At 38.5% G+C, this 15,871-nt stretch overlaps 3 protein-coding genes across 3 annotated transcripts; all 3 read right to left on the reverse strand.

Moving 5' to 3' along the window:
- Window positions 1-9,148: 9,148 nt before the first annotated feature.
- LOC149374109 (uncharacterized) lies at window positions 9,149-12,187 on the reverse strand. Its single transcript, XM_089594458.1, has one exon. The coding sequence runs from the start codon at window positions 12,185-12,187 to the stop codon at window positions 9,149-9,151; it is 3,039 nt and encodes a 1,012-aa protein (XP_089450584.1).
- A 123-nt stretch (window positions 12,188-12,310) lies between these two features.
- On the reverse strand, window positions 12,311-13,000 carry LOC149374110 (uncharacterized). The gene has a single exon (XM_089594459.1). It carries the CDS (start codon window positions 12,998-13,000, stop codon window positions 12,311-12,313), a length of 690 nt encoding a protein of 229 aa, XP_089450585.1.
- Window positions 13,001-13,054: 54 nt separating this feature from the next.
- LOC149374111 (uncharacterized) lies at window positions 13,055-14,338 on the reverse strand. The gene has a single exon (XM_089594461.1). It carries the CDS (start codon window positions 14,336-14,338, stop codon window positions 13,055-13,057), a length of 1,284 nt encoding a protein of 427 aa, XP_089450587.1.
- Window positions 14,339-15,871: the final 1,533 nt, after the last annotated feature.

Raw genomic sequence — 15,871 nt, forward strand, 5'->3', positions numbered from 1 at the left:
TGTTATTTAATAGTAGCAAATGTTTAATTTTTTTTTAATTTATGAAAAAAAAGAAAAAGCTTACCCAACAGAAAGTTTGAGGCAACTCTTTTACGGTCATTCATAAAGTTTAAGGAGGCTTTTAAGAAGTGACTAACGAATTTTGAGGATTATTCTTAAACATTGATGTTCGCATGTTTACCAAACCCAATAACTATTTTCACAAGGCCCTAATCAAAGTGATTATTTTACATAATAAAAAGTTAGATGTTAATTTATTGTTAACTACAGTTTTGTCCAAATCTGACTGTTGATTCTATTAAAATTTGTTACTATAAGAGTCACTTTTGACGATCTCCTATAAAAACGCATGTGAAATTACAAAATTTATTTCATTCTTTTCTCGTTTCACAGCACCCAAAGTTGTTGAAACTTTGCATAAATTTTTTTTATATATTAATAAAGTTCTGCAAAAATTCTAGTTAAAAAATGACTGTCAATTGCCTAAGGTAGCCAACCTCCTTAAGTATAAAAGCGTTTTAGTTTCACACTCACTTTCAATAATTTATCTCCAAAATTAACTTTCACACATTTTTATAAATACACTGCTCACAAATTTTTGTTCCAGTTTCATAATGTCAAAAAAAATTAGATAGAAGATAGAAACCTTGGCCCAAGGCAGCGCCACACTTGAGCCGCGTAAATTTGGTAGCCAACCTTGAGCCTACCTTAGTAACGGGGGATCCCAGTTAACCTTCCGATCGGGAGGAGGTACAAGGAGAGTTATTTGGATTATTGGCAAGAATCAGCAAAGGATAAAAGTAGAGAGGGTGTAGGCATGAATTTAACGGCTGCCAAATTCGTTTTTTGTATTAACCCAAATATGGTAATATTTCGCCACCTATGCAACAAAAATTATTTTCTATTTTTTCTTGACTATAACAAAATGCTTAATAATTCGAACTGTTGTACATAGTAAAATAGAAAACCAAACACCCTGTGCTAGAGACTCTGGACGTGGAGATGTAGAGCACTTTCGTTGGAATCTTTTTTCCCCACTGGAGCTGTTGCCACTTGAGAGCGGTAGGGTAGTGACCAGCAGCAGTGTATAAATGCTAGTTGCCAGTATATTGGTCAGATTCTCACAGAAGGTGGACAGCAATACCCTGTTATGCAGACAAGGATTTTGAGATTATATAGGTAAAATTAAAGTCGTCACGTAGAGCTTTTTGCGTGGTTTCATACATAAGTGTTTATTGTACTAAATTATCACTCTAGCCACTGCCTTTGTATAAGTCTCGTCAAGTGAGAGCCCTGGCATAGGCTTGGATCGTGTGATTTGGGTGGATCATTGCAAGACGTCGTGCAGCCCTTCTTATATACTACAAACTACCTTTTTACTTCCGATGTTTGGTAAAAACTAGTAGTTGCCACCTAGTGGGCGGTAGGTGGTACTATCAGGCACAAAGTTTTGAAATCGGAGCTGAACGCGACATTTAAAAATCAAATTTATGTAAAACGATTGAGTTTAATAAGAAATAACTATTTTAATGATTTATAATTAATAAAATAATACCCTGAACGGTAACAGTTTTTTCGATTATTCTTGGTTTTTTCGAATGGTAATGGATTCAAAAAACTTGAGTATTTTCTCCTCTTGATTGTTACAGCTTTGAATTGATGCAAGAAAACACAAATACCTTGAAACAAAATTTTAAGAGAAGAATGCTAATTGGAAATAAACATCTCATTATCCAATACGCAGGAAGATTACTCTCATAATTCTATAAGAATTCAAAAAGAATTTCTTTCCCAAAAGTAATTAAGAAGAATACTTATTAACTTCTTTAAGTAATCGCAAATGTCCACTGTATTAAAATTCTTAAAGAATTCCTTTTTGTTTGATGAAAAGGAATTTTAACAGGCGTAAAAAAATTTTTTTTTTTTGTAGTGATAAGATTACTGTCAAAATTCTATAAGAAACGCATTAAATTTCATTCTTTTCAAAAAGACGTAAGGAAAAATTCTTTTTACTGATTTAAATAGCTACGAAAAACTAAATTTTTTAGGTCCAGTTTGTTAATTATACCACTTTGTATTTATACAAATTGTTTAAAAATTCTGTTATTATTAAAAGCCTTCTACGAACAATGATTAAAAATATTTGCAGTAACGGGGAATTAAACTTGGATCCCTTGGAGTGGTAGGCTGGCACTTAAACGATTGAGCTAAAACAGACTTAGATAGACGGTGTAATTTTAATAATTACATACTGAAAGACAAATTTCAATCAGTTTAATGGAACTTTCAAGTTTACTTTTAGTAATGACAACTGCATTTAATTTTATTTTTATGTATATGTTGAATGAAATAACTTTTAAAACGGATTATTGGCATCAAATGCAATACATATTTTTTTACCGTAAAAAATACAATTAAGTGTCAAGTAAAATTTCTATTATGGCAATTTATGAATATTTTCTCACAACATAAGAATTTTGTAAGTGTTTTGTTCATTAAAAAGTTCAGTATAACTTCCATACCAGAGTATTAGATAAGATTGCTTAAAAAATACCAAAAGAATACTTCGTTTACTTTGATGAGAATTCCTTTAGTCTTCTTTTTAAATTATGTAAGAATTTTAAAAGAATTCTTTTATTAGGGACATGTGCATATTCTTAAAGAATTCTTTTACAAAGAAAGTATGCGTATTGGGACAAGTATCTACAAAAATAATTAATTCTTGATTTTTGACAAGTTCATTAACCTTTTTTCTAATTCAAAGCAACTTATACAGTTACAAAAAAATATTTTTGTGAACTTATTTGTTAAAGAAGTGATAGGGCTCTATGATAAGCAGGGTAATTATAATGATCATAATAACAATAAAAATAATACTGATGATCATCGTATTATTAATGGCAATGATAATAATAATCATAACAATAAAAAATATTTTTATTATTGTAAAGATAACGATGATAGTGATAAAAATGATAATACATTGAGAAAAGTTATGTGAAAAAAGTATTATAACTATAAGGATGAATCATGAGTAAGCTCAACCACCAGAGGGCAGCAGGACAAGATACTACCAAGAGATATATAGATATATTATTTAAATACGGTTTATTTACATTGTTTTATATAGAAATTCATAAAAATTACTTACATTGTTGCTTTCAGCAGTTTCTTAAATCGACTTAGACTTAAATTTAAATACAAACCATAATAGTTCTCTATGAAAATTTGCTCATTCATCCTTTATATTTAAAATTTCCCATTCACTCACATACAAGTAACAGTGAAAGTGTGTTGGTGAGAAGCTATATAATAGACCGTGTTCAAATAATATATCTATATCTTTAGTTAGCATCTTGTCCTGCTGCCCTTTGGCAGTTGAGCTTGCTCATGATGCATCCTCATATTAAAAAATTACTATATTTTTTAGAAAAGCTAAGACGTACTCACTTAACGACACAATTACAACGTTTGTAGTAATTTTTATCATATTTTAAATAACTACTATTATTATGTAGCAGCCCTAAAAATTTATTACACAGCAAAATAAAAATTACTATGTTTAACGTAGTAAAAATTGGGATTTTATAATTTTTATTATACAACATAGTCAATTTTATTAAAATCATCTTAAAACATCTTACATTCTAAAAAAAATTTACTTTAAGATAATACAATTTTCAATTCCACTGCATTGTTATTCAGTATCGCAAAGATTACTATGTTCGAAAGTAATTTTGTACGATGTTTTCATCGATTAGATGGGATGGTAGATTATAAGTAATAGGTAAAAAAACTCTAGTTCCAAGTCTGAAGTTATACGAATGTAAATATTACGAAAAACAAATTTTTTTAATTATAAGGTTTGAAAGTTGATACGTACAAATAATTTTGAGTTGACTAATCATCCATGGACAGCACTGTGGTCTTCAGTAAGCCCTTTGATTTTTAACTTTATTGGGTGTATCATAAACTGTACACGTTTTCACTTTTTCTTTATTGATTTTAGTCATAATGCGGACATAGCATACTGTTGTATAGTGTTTACGGAGTCTTATTTGGAGGTTCAATTCCTACTCAGAGCAGATCTTCTTAAAAGAATAACGTTCTTAAAACGCATTTACATCTATACATAATCTATATATAATCTTCAAGAAAAAATATCTTTATAGTGTAACTGGCGGTTAATACTTGAGTGCTGTTTACGCTCACCTAGACTGCACGAGGAAGAAAGGCCGGAAAGAGAGAGATAGGGGGCGTTATAACGGCGAATAGAAGCGAGAGAGAGAGAGGAAGGAGAGAAAAGCGTCTTGATATAGGTGTTAGCGACAGACACTCCTGGCCATTAGGGCACAGAAGATTAGGTACAGGTAGTGCACACGAGTGTCTCTTGCCCGCAAAGCACACCACGTCACCAAGGAACAGCCTCGTCATTGCCTTGTCAGCTCCAGCCTCCTCACTTCTGATAACAAGCAACTTGTCAGCAAGATACCAGGCCGAGAATTCTTGTCGGGAGACCATCTGCTCGGCCAACAAGCGTAAACATGAGGCTACAAAAAGCCAGATAAGCGCAGTGCGTGCGTAAAAAAGCATGTACTAGCGTAAACTCTCCCTGTGCCTGGTAGAACTGTTGTGTTTCATCGACTTCAAAAAGAAAGCCTTTCTCCGGCCATGCGTGCTTTGCAATTATCGTGATCGAGCGACATACACACAGACACACACACACACACTCTCACGTGCGCGCGCGCGCGTATTCTTCCGTATTAGTGCAATTAATAGAGATTCAGTGCTTAAGATTATGCGATGTTTGTGTTCTGCTTTGCGCAAGCCTTTTCCTGCATTAAGCCCTTTTGGCTACTTTTATTTACAGGCTTTATTTAGAGATCGCGACGTACTAAGGGGATTTGTAAGCCGAGTACCAGCCTTATCCAGCCACCTCTGCGGGCTCATACCTAAACACCGGCGCGTGAAAATCCTGAGTTAAGCCAGAGCTGACTGGCCACTCAGCAAGCAGATGACAACAAGGAAAAGCGGACTCCTTGTCCACGTTGTAACGTAAGTGTGTCTCCCAGGAAGCACAGTCGTAGTTCACAAGAAAAAGTTTTGTCAACTAAACAAATATTGGTACTGAGTTTCAAACTACGAAACAACGAATTAATATATGATGATTTAATTCTTATTCAATACTTATTTGTATAATCGTGCCTCTATTTTAGTTTTTCAAAACTAAAAGAATCTTTTTTTGAAATGTATAAAAATATAAAACATAAATATTGCTTTGGCAATCTCGTACTAGATGGCAAATGTGGATAAGTTCAATTACTCGCATTAATACTTACCCATCGATGAAATTACATCAATTTCTAATATTCCTATATACCATATGAGCAAGGCGTCAACTAAAAAATAGCCGAAATTATAAAACGTATCAATTGAGAAAAGGAGTAGCCGAGATCTTGATGGCAAAATTGGTAATGCATTTACCCGGCAAGTTAAGAGTTCCAAGTTCAAATCCTAGTTAAGGTGGATCTTTTTTTCAATTGCTACGTATGACAATTTTTCTACAAATGTGTAGTTTTAACTGAAAAACCGAGTTGCTTTGGCAATCTCGTACTAGACGGGAAATGTCGATAGATTCAATTACTCGCATAAATATTATTTGTTCCTTTTTAATTATTTTTCATTATTCTGGGACATTTATTACATTAGAAATGCTTATGAAATTTTTTCCGTAAAATTTAAAATAATATTCATTACCTCAAATTACAAAGCCGTTTAATTTTAAGAAGTAAACGCATCCAAAAAAATTATGTCAGATTATTGACTTTCATTTTATTATGAACAATATAATAAATTAAAAAAATCATTATCTTATAAAAATAAATCGTGTATTGTAGAAACACTTATACTATAAAATGTTGATTAGCTTTTTCTTTGTGTTAATTTTATTGTAAAATTATTTGTTCTATTACACTTTAATACCATAGCATTTAATACCATAGTAATTGAATATTTATTAATTTTCTTAATTGCTTTAATAAGTTTAAGCTAGAATCTCAAAAGTAAGCTGGGAAAACAATTTTGTTATTGAAGTACTAAAAAAATTTTCGTTACCAAAAAAAAAATAACACAAAAAGTTTTGTTTGGGTAAGTAGATGCATACGTACGATTCTTGTTATTAAATCGTAGTTGTTTAATTGACTTCAATAAAATAATTTTTAAAGTTTTGCTAAGCTCTCAATAATTAAAAAACTTTGTCTTTAGTGATGGTAGAGGCAAATTAGAGCAAGAGATTGGTTAAATAGGGAGGTGGCGAAGGGATTGCTGCATGAGAGTTGAGGGGGTGTGGCTGGGAGTGGGAGGTGCTTGTTTAAATATTATTAGATGAAAAACCACGTGGAAACAAACACATAACTTTGTGTGTAAGGGGGGTGCTTAGAGGAGAGCTGAGACTCACTTTTGTCTACACAACAGCGATCGGAGACAGAATTTTTTTTCCAAGGATGCAAGGTTTAAGTTAGTGTACACACTTAATGTGTCGTTAGAAATACATAATCAAATTCAAACTTTTGTGAAAAGTAAAAAATAGTTTCGGCATTTTTAAACTTGCTATTTCAGTACAAAAATGAGTAAATGTCTATAATAACAATAATAGTAGCATCAATAAGAATATAAATAACAATAATAATAATAAAAGTTATAATCATAACAATGATGAAAATTAAATGACAATGATAATAATAACAAAAATAATAACAAAAAATAACAAGAATAACAATAATAATAATAATACTGATAATACCAATAAAAATAAAAATAATAGTAATAATAACTATATTAAATAACTATAATAGTATTTATAGTGGTAGAAATGATAAACATGATGATAATGTAATAACAATAAAAATAATACTGGTTACTAAAAAACTAATTATAACAAGGAATCCAATGCAATTTTTAACTTCTTGATTTATGGTCTTGAATTTTCAAATTATAAGAATAATATTTCAAAACACTAAATCAAAGAATTAGTAAACGAAAAAATTATGTGTTCTAATAGCCCTACTTTTGTAACCATACAGTAAGTGCATGTAATTTAAATCAATGTAATTCATAATACAGCAAAAGTAATAACAGTAGTAGTCTTAGTTGATTTTTTCTTCTATAGAAATAAAAGACTTACAAATAGCTGTACAACTACTTCGCTATGCGCCTATGTCAGGAGGCGCCGTCGAGGAAGAGAAATTGTCCCTCGCTAAAATCGCCAGAATGCATAGAGTCTTATAGGAAAACTTTTTAATGGGTTAAAAAAAAGTTTATTAGGAATGGATTAACCAAATGAATCAGTGATTTAAGTGTGTTTTATGTTAATGTACAGTAATAAGTTTTGGTTGGTGCTGTCATATGTACGACAAGATTGGAAAAAATAAAAACATTGATTGCGACTGTGCTAACACAACATGTTGCGTGGAGACACAGCCGATCCAACATGGATTGCCTGGTCCAAATTCAAAAGAGTGAGATATAGATATAAGGAGGGGGGGGCTTTGTACTGTATAGAGGGTTTGTTTAAGTTCAATTAAAAAAAATAATACAAAAAAAACAAATAGTGATTAAATTTAAGCAAAATTAAAAGGAGAGGAAGGTTAACACAATTAAGAACAACTAATTAATGGGAAAAAGCCTATGGCATAAAAAACCCAGATTTATTAAATCAACTTGGGGTGCATACAATTAAAGAACAGATTAAACTAACAATAACACTGACAACTGGAACGGTGATAAGCGTGTGTTGTGTTGATGCGTAAATGTGTAAGTGTATGCGGGAGGATCTGGTGGTAACGACTCCCAGTGTGTGAATGCGAGACGAGTGAGTGAGGAGTGATCTCCTCTGCGAACCAGCGGGCCCTGCACGGTCGCACGAGTCAGCGCGAAGCTGGTGAAAGCGGGCCGACGCCCGGAAGTCGAAATTGACTACCACCTGCGGTAGTTGCGATGACGGTTGTTATGAGTAGCGTGTTCGGGTGGGGACCCTGATTCTGGAACGAGAATCGGAATGAAGGGGACGAGATATGGAGTGATGATGACGGGATGACAATGTGCACTGAATAAGGTGTAATAGATGTATGATATGTACGATATGTAGTGACAAGGTTAAATGCGGATGGATGGAGCGAAGACGATGTCAAGATGATGCTACGTGCATACAGAGATGCGAGATCAACGATGATGACTCGTATGACAGATGGGATGACTGATAAGTTGGTTGGTGACGTGCTCGAGAAAGATCGTGAAGTTGGGTGGTGGTCGATGAAGTTGAGGTCGATGGAAGGTTAGACGATGGGGAGAGAGAGAGATAATGTAGAGCAATCGAACGGTGTCGAGGTGACAGGGGGGGGGGTCGTGTAGGAAAGGAAAAAATGACGAGCTAGTGTGATGATGACAAAAGCGGTTTCGAGGAAAGAAGGATTGATTTTAGGAAAAGGGGGACAGCATGAATAAGAGATAAAAGGGTTATGAAGTATGTGAGTATGAATAAGAGATTGACGGATGAGCGAATGAATTGACGGTTTGTTGCAGAGGATGTTAAGATGTAGCACGCAAATGCAGTTAGTGGCGAATGCGGAAGCTGATAAAGCGTGGGTGATGGACTAATTAGGTGAAGAGAGGTGTAAGAGAATGTCGATTCTATGAGTGAAGATGAAGATAGAAGGAAAAAATATAAGAGAGACTTAAGTTTTAATGACGATGTCCTGAGTCCTGGGGCTCGATGATAGCGGCGAAATCTCCTGCAGACGGTACAAACTGTAAGCGGTAAAACAAGCACTAAGCGAGATGTTAACGATGTTTCCAATTCGGCGTGTCAGACAAGAGAGAGCGTGCAACGGAAAAAGTAAAACTGTCAAGCCCTGAAGCCCCGCCCCTACCACCACCGTACTGATGGGACACGAGCCAATCAGCGGCGGGTGCAGGCGCGCGCAAGGCTCCAGGGGAAATTAGAGTGTGTTTGACTCTGAGTAGCATGCGATTCCGCTCCAATTCCGTCCCTCGACGGAACAGGCTCCCCCCGTTGCGAGAGTATGCGAGCAAAATTGTCGTGTTCATGTGTGTGATGTGTAGTCGTGTGATGTGTATACACGGTGCAATGTTACATGGATTCCAGTAAAGGGCACAAATCGGTGATATTTCTTTCGTAGACTCCTGTTTTGGTTTTCAATTTGACGACTCTGATGACACCATCGCTTCCCGGGTGAACCTCTGTCACTACTTTTAGTGGCCAATGATTATTTGGATGATTTTTCTCAATTAGAATGACGACGGATCTGACCCTTATTTCACCTTTGCCTTCGAGCCACTTTGTTCGTTTTTGTAATTCATGGAGATATTCAGAATGCCAACGCTTCCAAAAGTCCTGCCGCGCCTTTACAATGAATTTCCATGCGGGAAGTCGATTATCTGAAACGGAAGTCAAATCGTGATCAGGCAACATCGTGAGAGGACGGCCAATAAGAAAATGCTCGGGAGTAAGGGCGGCTGGGTCATTTGGATCGCTTGACATGGAGCTAATGGGACGCGAATTTAAGATTGATTCTATTTCGATGCAGAGGGTGTTAAGCTGTTTAAACGTAAGTATTTGCCTTCCTATAACTCGCTTTAAGTGATGCTTAAATGATTTAACGGCGGACTCCCATATCCCCCCAAAGTGTGGTGAAGCTGGTGGATTGAAGTGCCAAATGATGTTATGAGTTACGGCGTAATTGTTGATTTTATCGCGGAACGACTCTGAATGAATGAGATTATAAATTTCGCGCAACTCGTTGTTCGCCCCGACAAAATTAGTACCGTTATGTGAATAAACATGGGATGGAATTCCTCGACGTCCTATAAACCTTTTAAAGGCTCCTATAAACCCTTCGGTTGTCATATTGCTCGCTATCTCTATGTGGACTGATTTGGTGGGCATGCAAATAAACACACAACCATACGCTGGCAAAACTACTCGATTCCGTAACTTTTTCTCCTTTATGTTAATTGGACCAAAATAATCTACTCCTACGTGTTCAAAGACCGAAGCTTGTTGCACGCGCGCTTGGGGTAAATCGCTCATTTTCGCCTGTAGGGTCACGGGTCTATGTCTGATGCACGTAACGCAACGTCTAACAACACGCCTAACCTGATTCTTTCCATCTAGCAACCAAAAACGTTGACGAATTTTATACAACACCCCTTGAATTCCCGCATGCAACGACGAATGATGAACTTCGCTTATGATGAGGTCGGTTACGTGATGGTATGATGGCAGCAGTATCGGGTATTTCTGTCGGTCAGGGATTTTCGCACGTCGCAATCGGCCTTCTACTCGCAACAAGCCATTCGCATCTATAAAGGGGTCAAACGCGGCTAACTTCGTATTCTTCGTACTCCCCGTTTTCTCGATTTGAGTTATCTCCCTTTTGAATTGCTCTTGCTGTATAAGCCTTAGTAGTCGAATCTCTGCTCTGGTTCTCTCAACAAGTGATGGTGGACCTTGAATTCGATCGGTTGAAAAACGCCAGCGGAGACAATACGATAAGGAATTGATTAACGCAAAATAAGATGACTGACGTTCGTAGAAAGGCTCGATTTGAGATGATTCCTGAAACGATGAATTTGAAACAACTGGCGTCACAGATTGCGAAGGTTCCACTGCCGACATCAAGCAAGTGGACGCCTTTAATCCAGGTAAACTGACAACAATACTTCTCTCTGAGTTGGGCCACTCTTTCTCTGAACGGTACAACCAAGGCATTCCATTGGTCCATTCCCTGTTCCTAAGGAATTCAGCCGGATTCTGGCCTCTAGATAGGACATCGGCAAAGTTGTCTCTAGTAGTCACATGACGCCACTCAACTGATGCAGCTAGCTCTTGAATTTCAGCGACCCGATTTCCTTCGAAGACCTTAAGAGCCTGGGGTGATTTCTTGATCCACTGCAGCACGATTTCGGAATCTGACCAAAATACCACCTTCTTTATCAAAAAATGAAAGGATTCTCTGCACTCCTTGAACAACCGAACCAGCGTTAACGCACCGCACAATTCAAGCCGGGGAATTGTTGTTTGTTTGACTCGAGTGACGCGAGATTTGGAACAAGCCAACCGAACTAGAACCTGTCCAGACCTATCTACTGATCGAACGTACAAGCAAGCCCTATATCCTCGCTGACTCGCGTCACAAAACCCATGCAATTCAATTGTCACTGCCTGTTGTAAGAGAAGGTGTCTTGGAAATGAAACCGCATCCAACAATTTAATCTGCTCTGCAAACGTGGTCCACGTAGTATAAAGTTCCTGGGGCACCGATTCGTCCAAACTGACCTTTGCCTTCCAACATTCCTGCATAATTAGCTTTGCTGTGAATACTACCGGCCCTAACAATCCTAAGGGATCAAAAATTTTTTCGATTTCAGATAGAATGACTCGTTTAGTGACGGTTCGGGGCATTTCTATTTGTTTTACTATATATGAGAAGCAGTCTGATTGGGAATCCCAAGATATACCTAAAGTTTTAACTATCGGATCCCCCTCTGTTAAGCTATCCATTTTAAAGACCCTCCCCTCTGAATCGTCAAGTGCGTGAGCGTGATTAGAAGCCCATTTTCTGATAGAAAAACCCCCGCTAGCTAATAATTGAATCAACTCATCCCTGATCTGCAAAATCTCCTGTAACGAATTTGCTCCAGTAAGTAGATCATCTACATAAAAATCCCGCTTCAAGATAACACTAGCCCTAGGGAACCTTGCCTTTTCATCCTCTGCTAACTGATGAATCGTCCTAATTGCTAGAAAAGGAGCAGATGACACTCCAAAAGTAACCGTGTTCAGCTCGTAAGTCTCAATTCTACCCTGATGTACCCATAGAATTCGTTGGTAGGACCGGTCCCGGGGATCTACTAAAATCTGCCTATACATTTTCTCTATGTCCGCAGTAATGACGTAAGTATGAGCACGAAACCTAAGGAGGTGGTTGAAGAGTTTCGGTTGAATTGTAGGGCCCACCATGAGCACGTCATTCAGCGAGAGATTTTTATCGGTCTTGGAAGACGCATTAAAGACTACGCGAGTCCTTGTTGTAATACTAGATGGTTTGACAACGGCATGGTGGGGCATACAATATCCCCCGGCACCCTTATCTTTTATCAATGTCATGTGACCTGAGTCTATATATTCTTGCATAACCTTAGTGTATTCGAGTTGAAGATTGGGGTTCGTTTTAAATCGGTGTCGCATAGCCTGCAATTGTCGAAACGCTTTCGACCGCGAATCTCCGAGTTAAGGATCTACTTCTCTGAAGGGTAACCTAACCATGTATCTGCCGCTTGGAGTACGCTTAACATTTTTGACATAATGTTCTTCGCATGCTTTCTCCTCAGAGGAATACGCCAATCTACTTCCAATCTCCTCCAATTCCCAAAACCTGGTCAATTGTGTGTCCAACTCCACTATACTGCAGGTAGCTTCGGCCTCGCTGTCTGGATTCGTTTCCCCTACAATAACCCAACCTAACTGTGTTTTCTGGAGGTAGACGTCGTATTGATCTCGAGACAAATGGACCTGGCCAATGGACAAAAAGGACGAGGTTTCTCCTGAGCCTATAAGAATGTTGACTGGACAGGGAATATGGAATTGGGGATCAGCCAATCGGATTCCTTTGGGAAGATCAACTATCTCTCGTGGAAATGGTTCACTTGGGATCGCACTAGTTATAATTGGAACGACAAGACAATCTAATACCCTATGAAATTCATTAAGACGCGAATGGATCTCGATTTGAATGCTACCCTTCGAGCTAGTGCCAGCACCCCCGAATCCCTTGATGGGCATCGCCTGATTCTGCACTGGAAGTCGTAACCGTTGAACGAATTTTTCGGTTATGAAGTGGTTTGTTGAGCAGGTGTCTAGCAAAGCACGACCCTCGATGAACTTCCCTCGATTCGATTTGACATGAACAACAGCACTCATTAACAATTGAGATGTACGAGCTCGGGAAACAGCGCTAAATACGTCAAAATCTAGTCACGCCGATGACGCACCACCTCCGCCATTACTCGCTAGACTTCCGGTGGACTGGGCTGGATTTTGGGACGATCTTGGATCTGTGTGGAGCAAAGTGTTGTGATATCGATCGCAGCGTTTACAATGACCTAACGTACATTTACCCCCGTGGGATCGCAAACAATTGAAACACAATCGGTGAGACCTGACGAAATCCCAACGACCTTGGACTGGCAAGTTATTGAACGCTGGACATCGAAACAATGAATGCTGCTCGTTACACTGGATACAAGACATCTCAGACCTTGTTACTAAGACGCGTCCACCGTCGTTCGTCTTTCGCGCCTTTCGTGTCTCAGAGTCCTGCTTGGCCATCGATTTTCCAGCTGTTGACTCACTGCCCCGTGGAACGTCAGTCTCCATAGTGTAAAGCCTGGACACAACTCCATCTATAAACCTATAAAATTGGTCAAGAGTTGGAAGCTCGTCTACCCCTAGTGAATCCTCCCACTTTTGCCTAATAGAAGGGGGCAAAGCTCTCTCTAACAACCTAAAAATCATACGTGGAGACTCCTGCACACCTAACGATTCGAGAGTATTCAAATGCTGCTTGACATCATCCACCATCTTCGAGAGATCCTTGGACGTAGCGGATTGAAGAGGACCAATATCAAGAATGGCGTAGAGATGCTTTGATACCAGAATACGTTTTCGCTCGTACGACTCGATGAGTGTTTTCCAAGCGACGCTGTAATTTCTCTCACTAACGTCATAAATCGCAACCTTCTTCAACGCCTCACCCTGTAACGTGTTCTTTAAATACATGAACTTAACGAGATCATCTATATCATTACGCATGTGGATCATAGTGTGGAACGAGTTCTTGTAAGTCAGCCATTCTTCGTGGCCACCACTAAACTTAGGGAGCTCTGCTACCGGGAGCTTTAAGAGCTGTTGCGTCTTGATAAAAGTCGAATGACCCATAGGGACTCCTACATTGGACGCTCCGATGCCTCCGTTTCCCATTCGTGCAATCCTTCCCGCAAGATTATAATAATCCTGAGAGACGTCTGCCCAGCCCTTCGCTTCTACAGCCCTTCCCTGTTCTACACTCTTCGCGTCTGTCAGATCTTCAATCGCTTGAAACCTCCTAGTCAAATCTTCTAGTCTCAACTTCGCATTCGTGCTATCTACATTGCCCTCCGTGATCAACTTGTCTAAACCCTTGAGCCGAAACGTAAACAGATTGATCTTGACCACTACTTCTGACTGCCCCTGTTTGGTCTCCTTACCGTCGTTGGTCATGGTTATAAGTTGAATCCCACAGTACAGGGTTTCCTTCCAATAAGTCAATGACGACTATACCCTATTCTTACACGACTAAAACGCTTGACGCAAATAAAAGGATCCTGTTGATCGGGAACGCTCAATCAAATCTAATATGGAACGCAATTTTTATGAAGGGATATGAAATCAAGTGTCACAAGTTAAAAATCTAAACAAATGACCCAAAAAAACTTAAATCGACTAAGCAGCGCAAAAGGGGGGCTTAAATTATACTCACGCACTGACACTTATTATTATAATTTACCGGTTTAGGCAAGAAGAGACAAAATAAAGGTCACTTAGCTGTAGAACTTGAAAAATGTAGACAGGCTGCGGCCGCTAGGAGAGAGGTGTCCGGTGAAGCGATGATGTTTTGCCAACGAAGAGATGATCTTGCAGCTTGACGATGAGTCATGAGAATGATGCAGCGTGAATTCTACCTCACAGGAGGCACCAAATTGTTGCGTGGAGACACAGCCGATCCAACATGGATTGCCTGGTCCAAATTCAAAAGAGTGAGATATAGATATAAGGGAGGGGGGCTTTGTACTGTATAGAGGGTTTGTTTAAGTTTAATTAAAAAAAATAATACAAAAAAAACAAGCAGTGATTAAATTTAAGCAAAATTAAAAGGAGAGGAAGGTTAACACAATTAAGAACAACTAATTAATGGGAAAAAGCCTATGGCATAAAAAACCCAGATTTATTAAATCAACTTGGATTGCATACAATTGAAGAACAGATTAAACTAACAATAACACTGACAACTGGAACGGTGATAAGCGTGTGTTGTGTTGATGCGTGAATGTGTAAGTGTGTGCGGGAGGATCTGGTGGTAACGACTCCCAGTGTGTGAATGCGAGACGAGTGAGTGAGGAGTGATCTCCTCTGCAAACCAGCGGGCCCTGCACGGTCGCACGAGTCAGCGCGAAGCTGGTGAAAGCGGGCCGACGCCCGGAAGTCGAAATTGACTACCACCTGCGGTAGTTGCGATGACGGTTGTTATGAGTAGCGTGTTCGGGTGGGGACCCTGATTCCGGAACGAGAATCGGAATGAAGGGGACGAGATATGGAGTGATGATGACGGGATGACAATGTGCACTGAATAAGGTGTAATAGATGTATGATATGTACGATATGTAGTGACAAGGTTAAATGCGGATGGATGGAGCGAAGACGATGTCAAGATGATGCTACGTGCATACAGAGATGCGAGATCAACGATGATGACTCGTATGACAGATGGGATGACTGATAAGTTGGTTGGTGACGTGCTCGAGAAAGATCGTGAAGTTGGGTGGTGGTCGATGAAGTTGAGGTCGATGGAAGGTTAGAAGATGGGGAGAGAGAGAGATAATGTAGAGCAATCGAACGGTGTCGAGGTGACAGGGGGGGGGGTCGTGTAGGAAAGGAAAAAATGACGAGCTAGTGTGATGATGACAAAAGCGGTTTCGAGGAAAGAAGGATTGATTTTAGGAAAAGGGGGACAGCATGAATAAGAGATAAAAGGGT

Source organism: Copidosoma floridanum, unplaced genomic scaffold (assembly GCF_036245765.1).
Source record: "Copidosoma floridanum isolate Cflo_tuat_1 unplaced genomic scaffold, Cflo_Japanese_pri ptg000021l, whole genome shotgun sequence".
Classification (NCBI taxonomy): domain Eukaryota; kingdom Metazoa; phylum Arthropoda; class Insecta; order Hymenoptera; family Encyrtidae; genus Copidosoma; species Copidosoma floridanum.

Bases quoted from the DNA above. Each gene is read 5' to 3' on its own strand.
- LOC149374109 (XM_089594458.1), bottom strand. From the start codon at position 12,187: ATGACATTGATAAAAGATAAGGGTGCCGGGGGATATTGTATGCCCCAC.
- LOC149374110 (XM_089594459.1), bottom strand. From the start codon at position 13,000: ATGAGTGCTGTTGTTCATGTCAAATCGAATCGAGGGAAGTTCATCGAG.
- LOC149374111 (XM_089594461.1), bottom strand. From the start codon at position 14,338: ATGACCAACGACGGTAAGGAGACCAAACAGGGGCAGTCAGAAGTAGTG.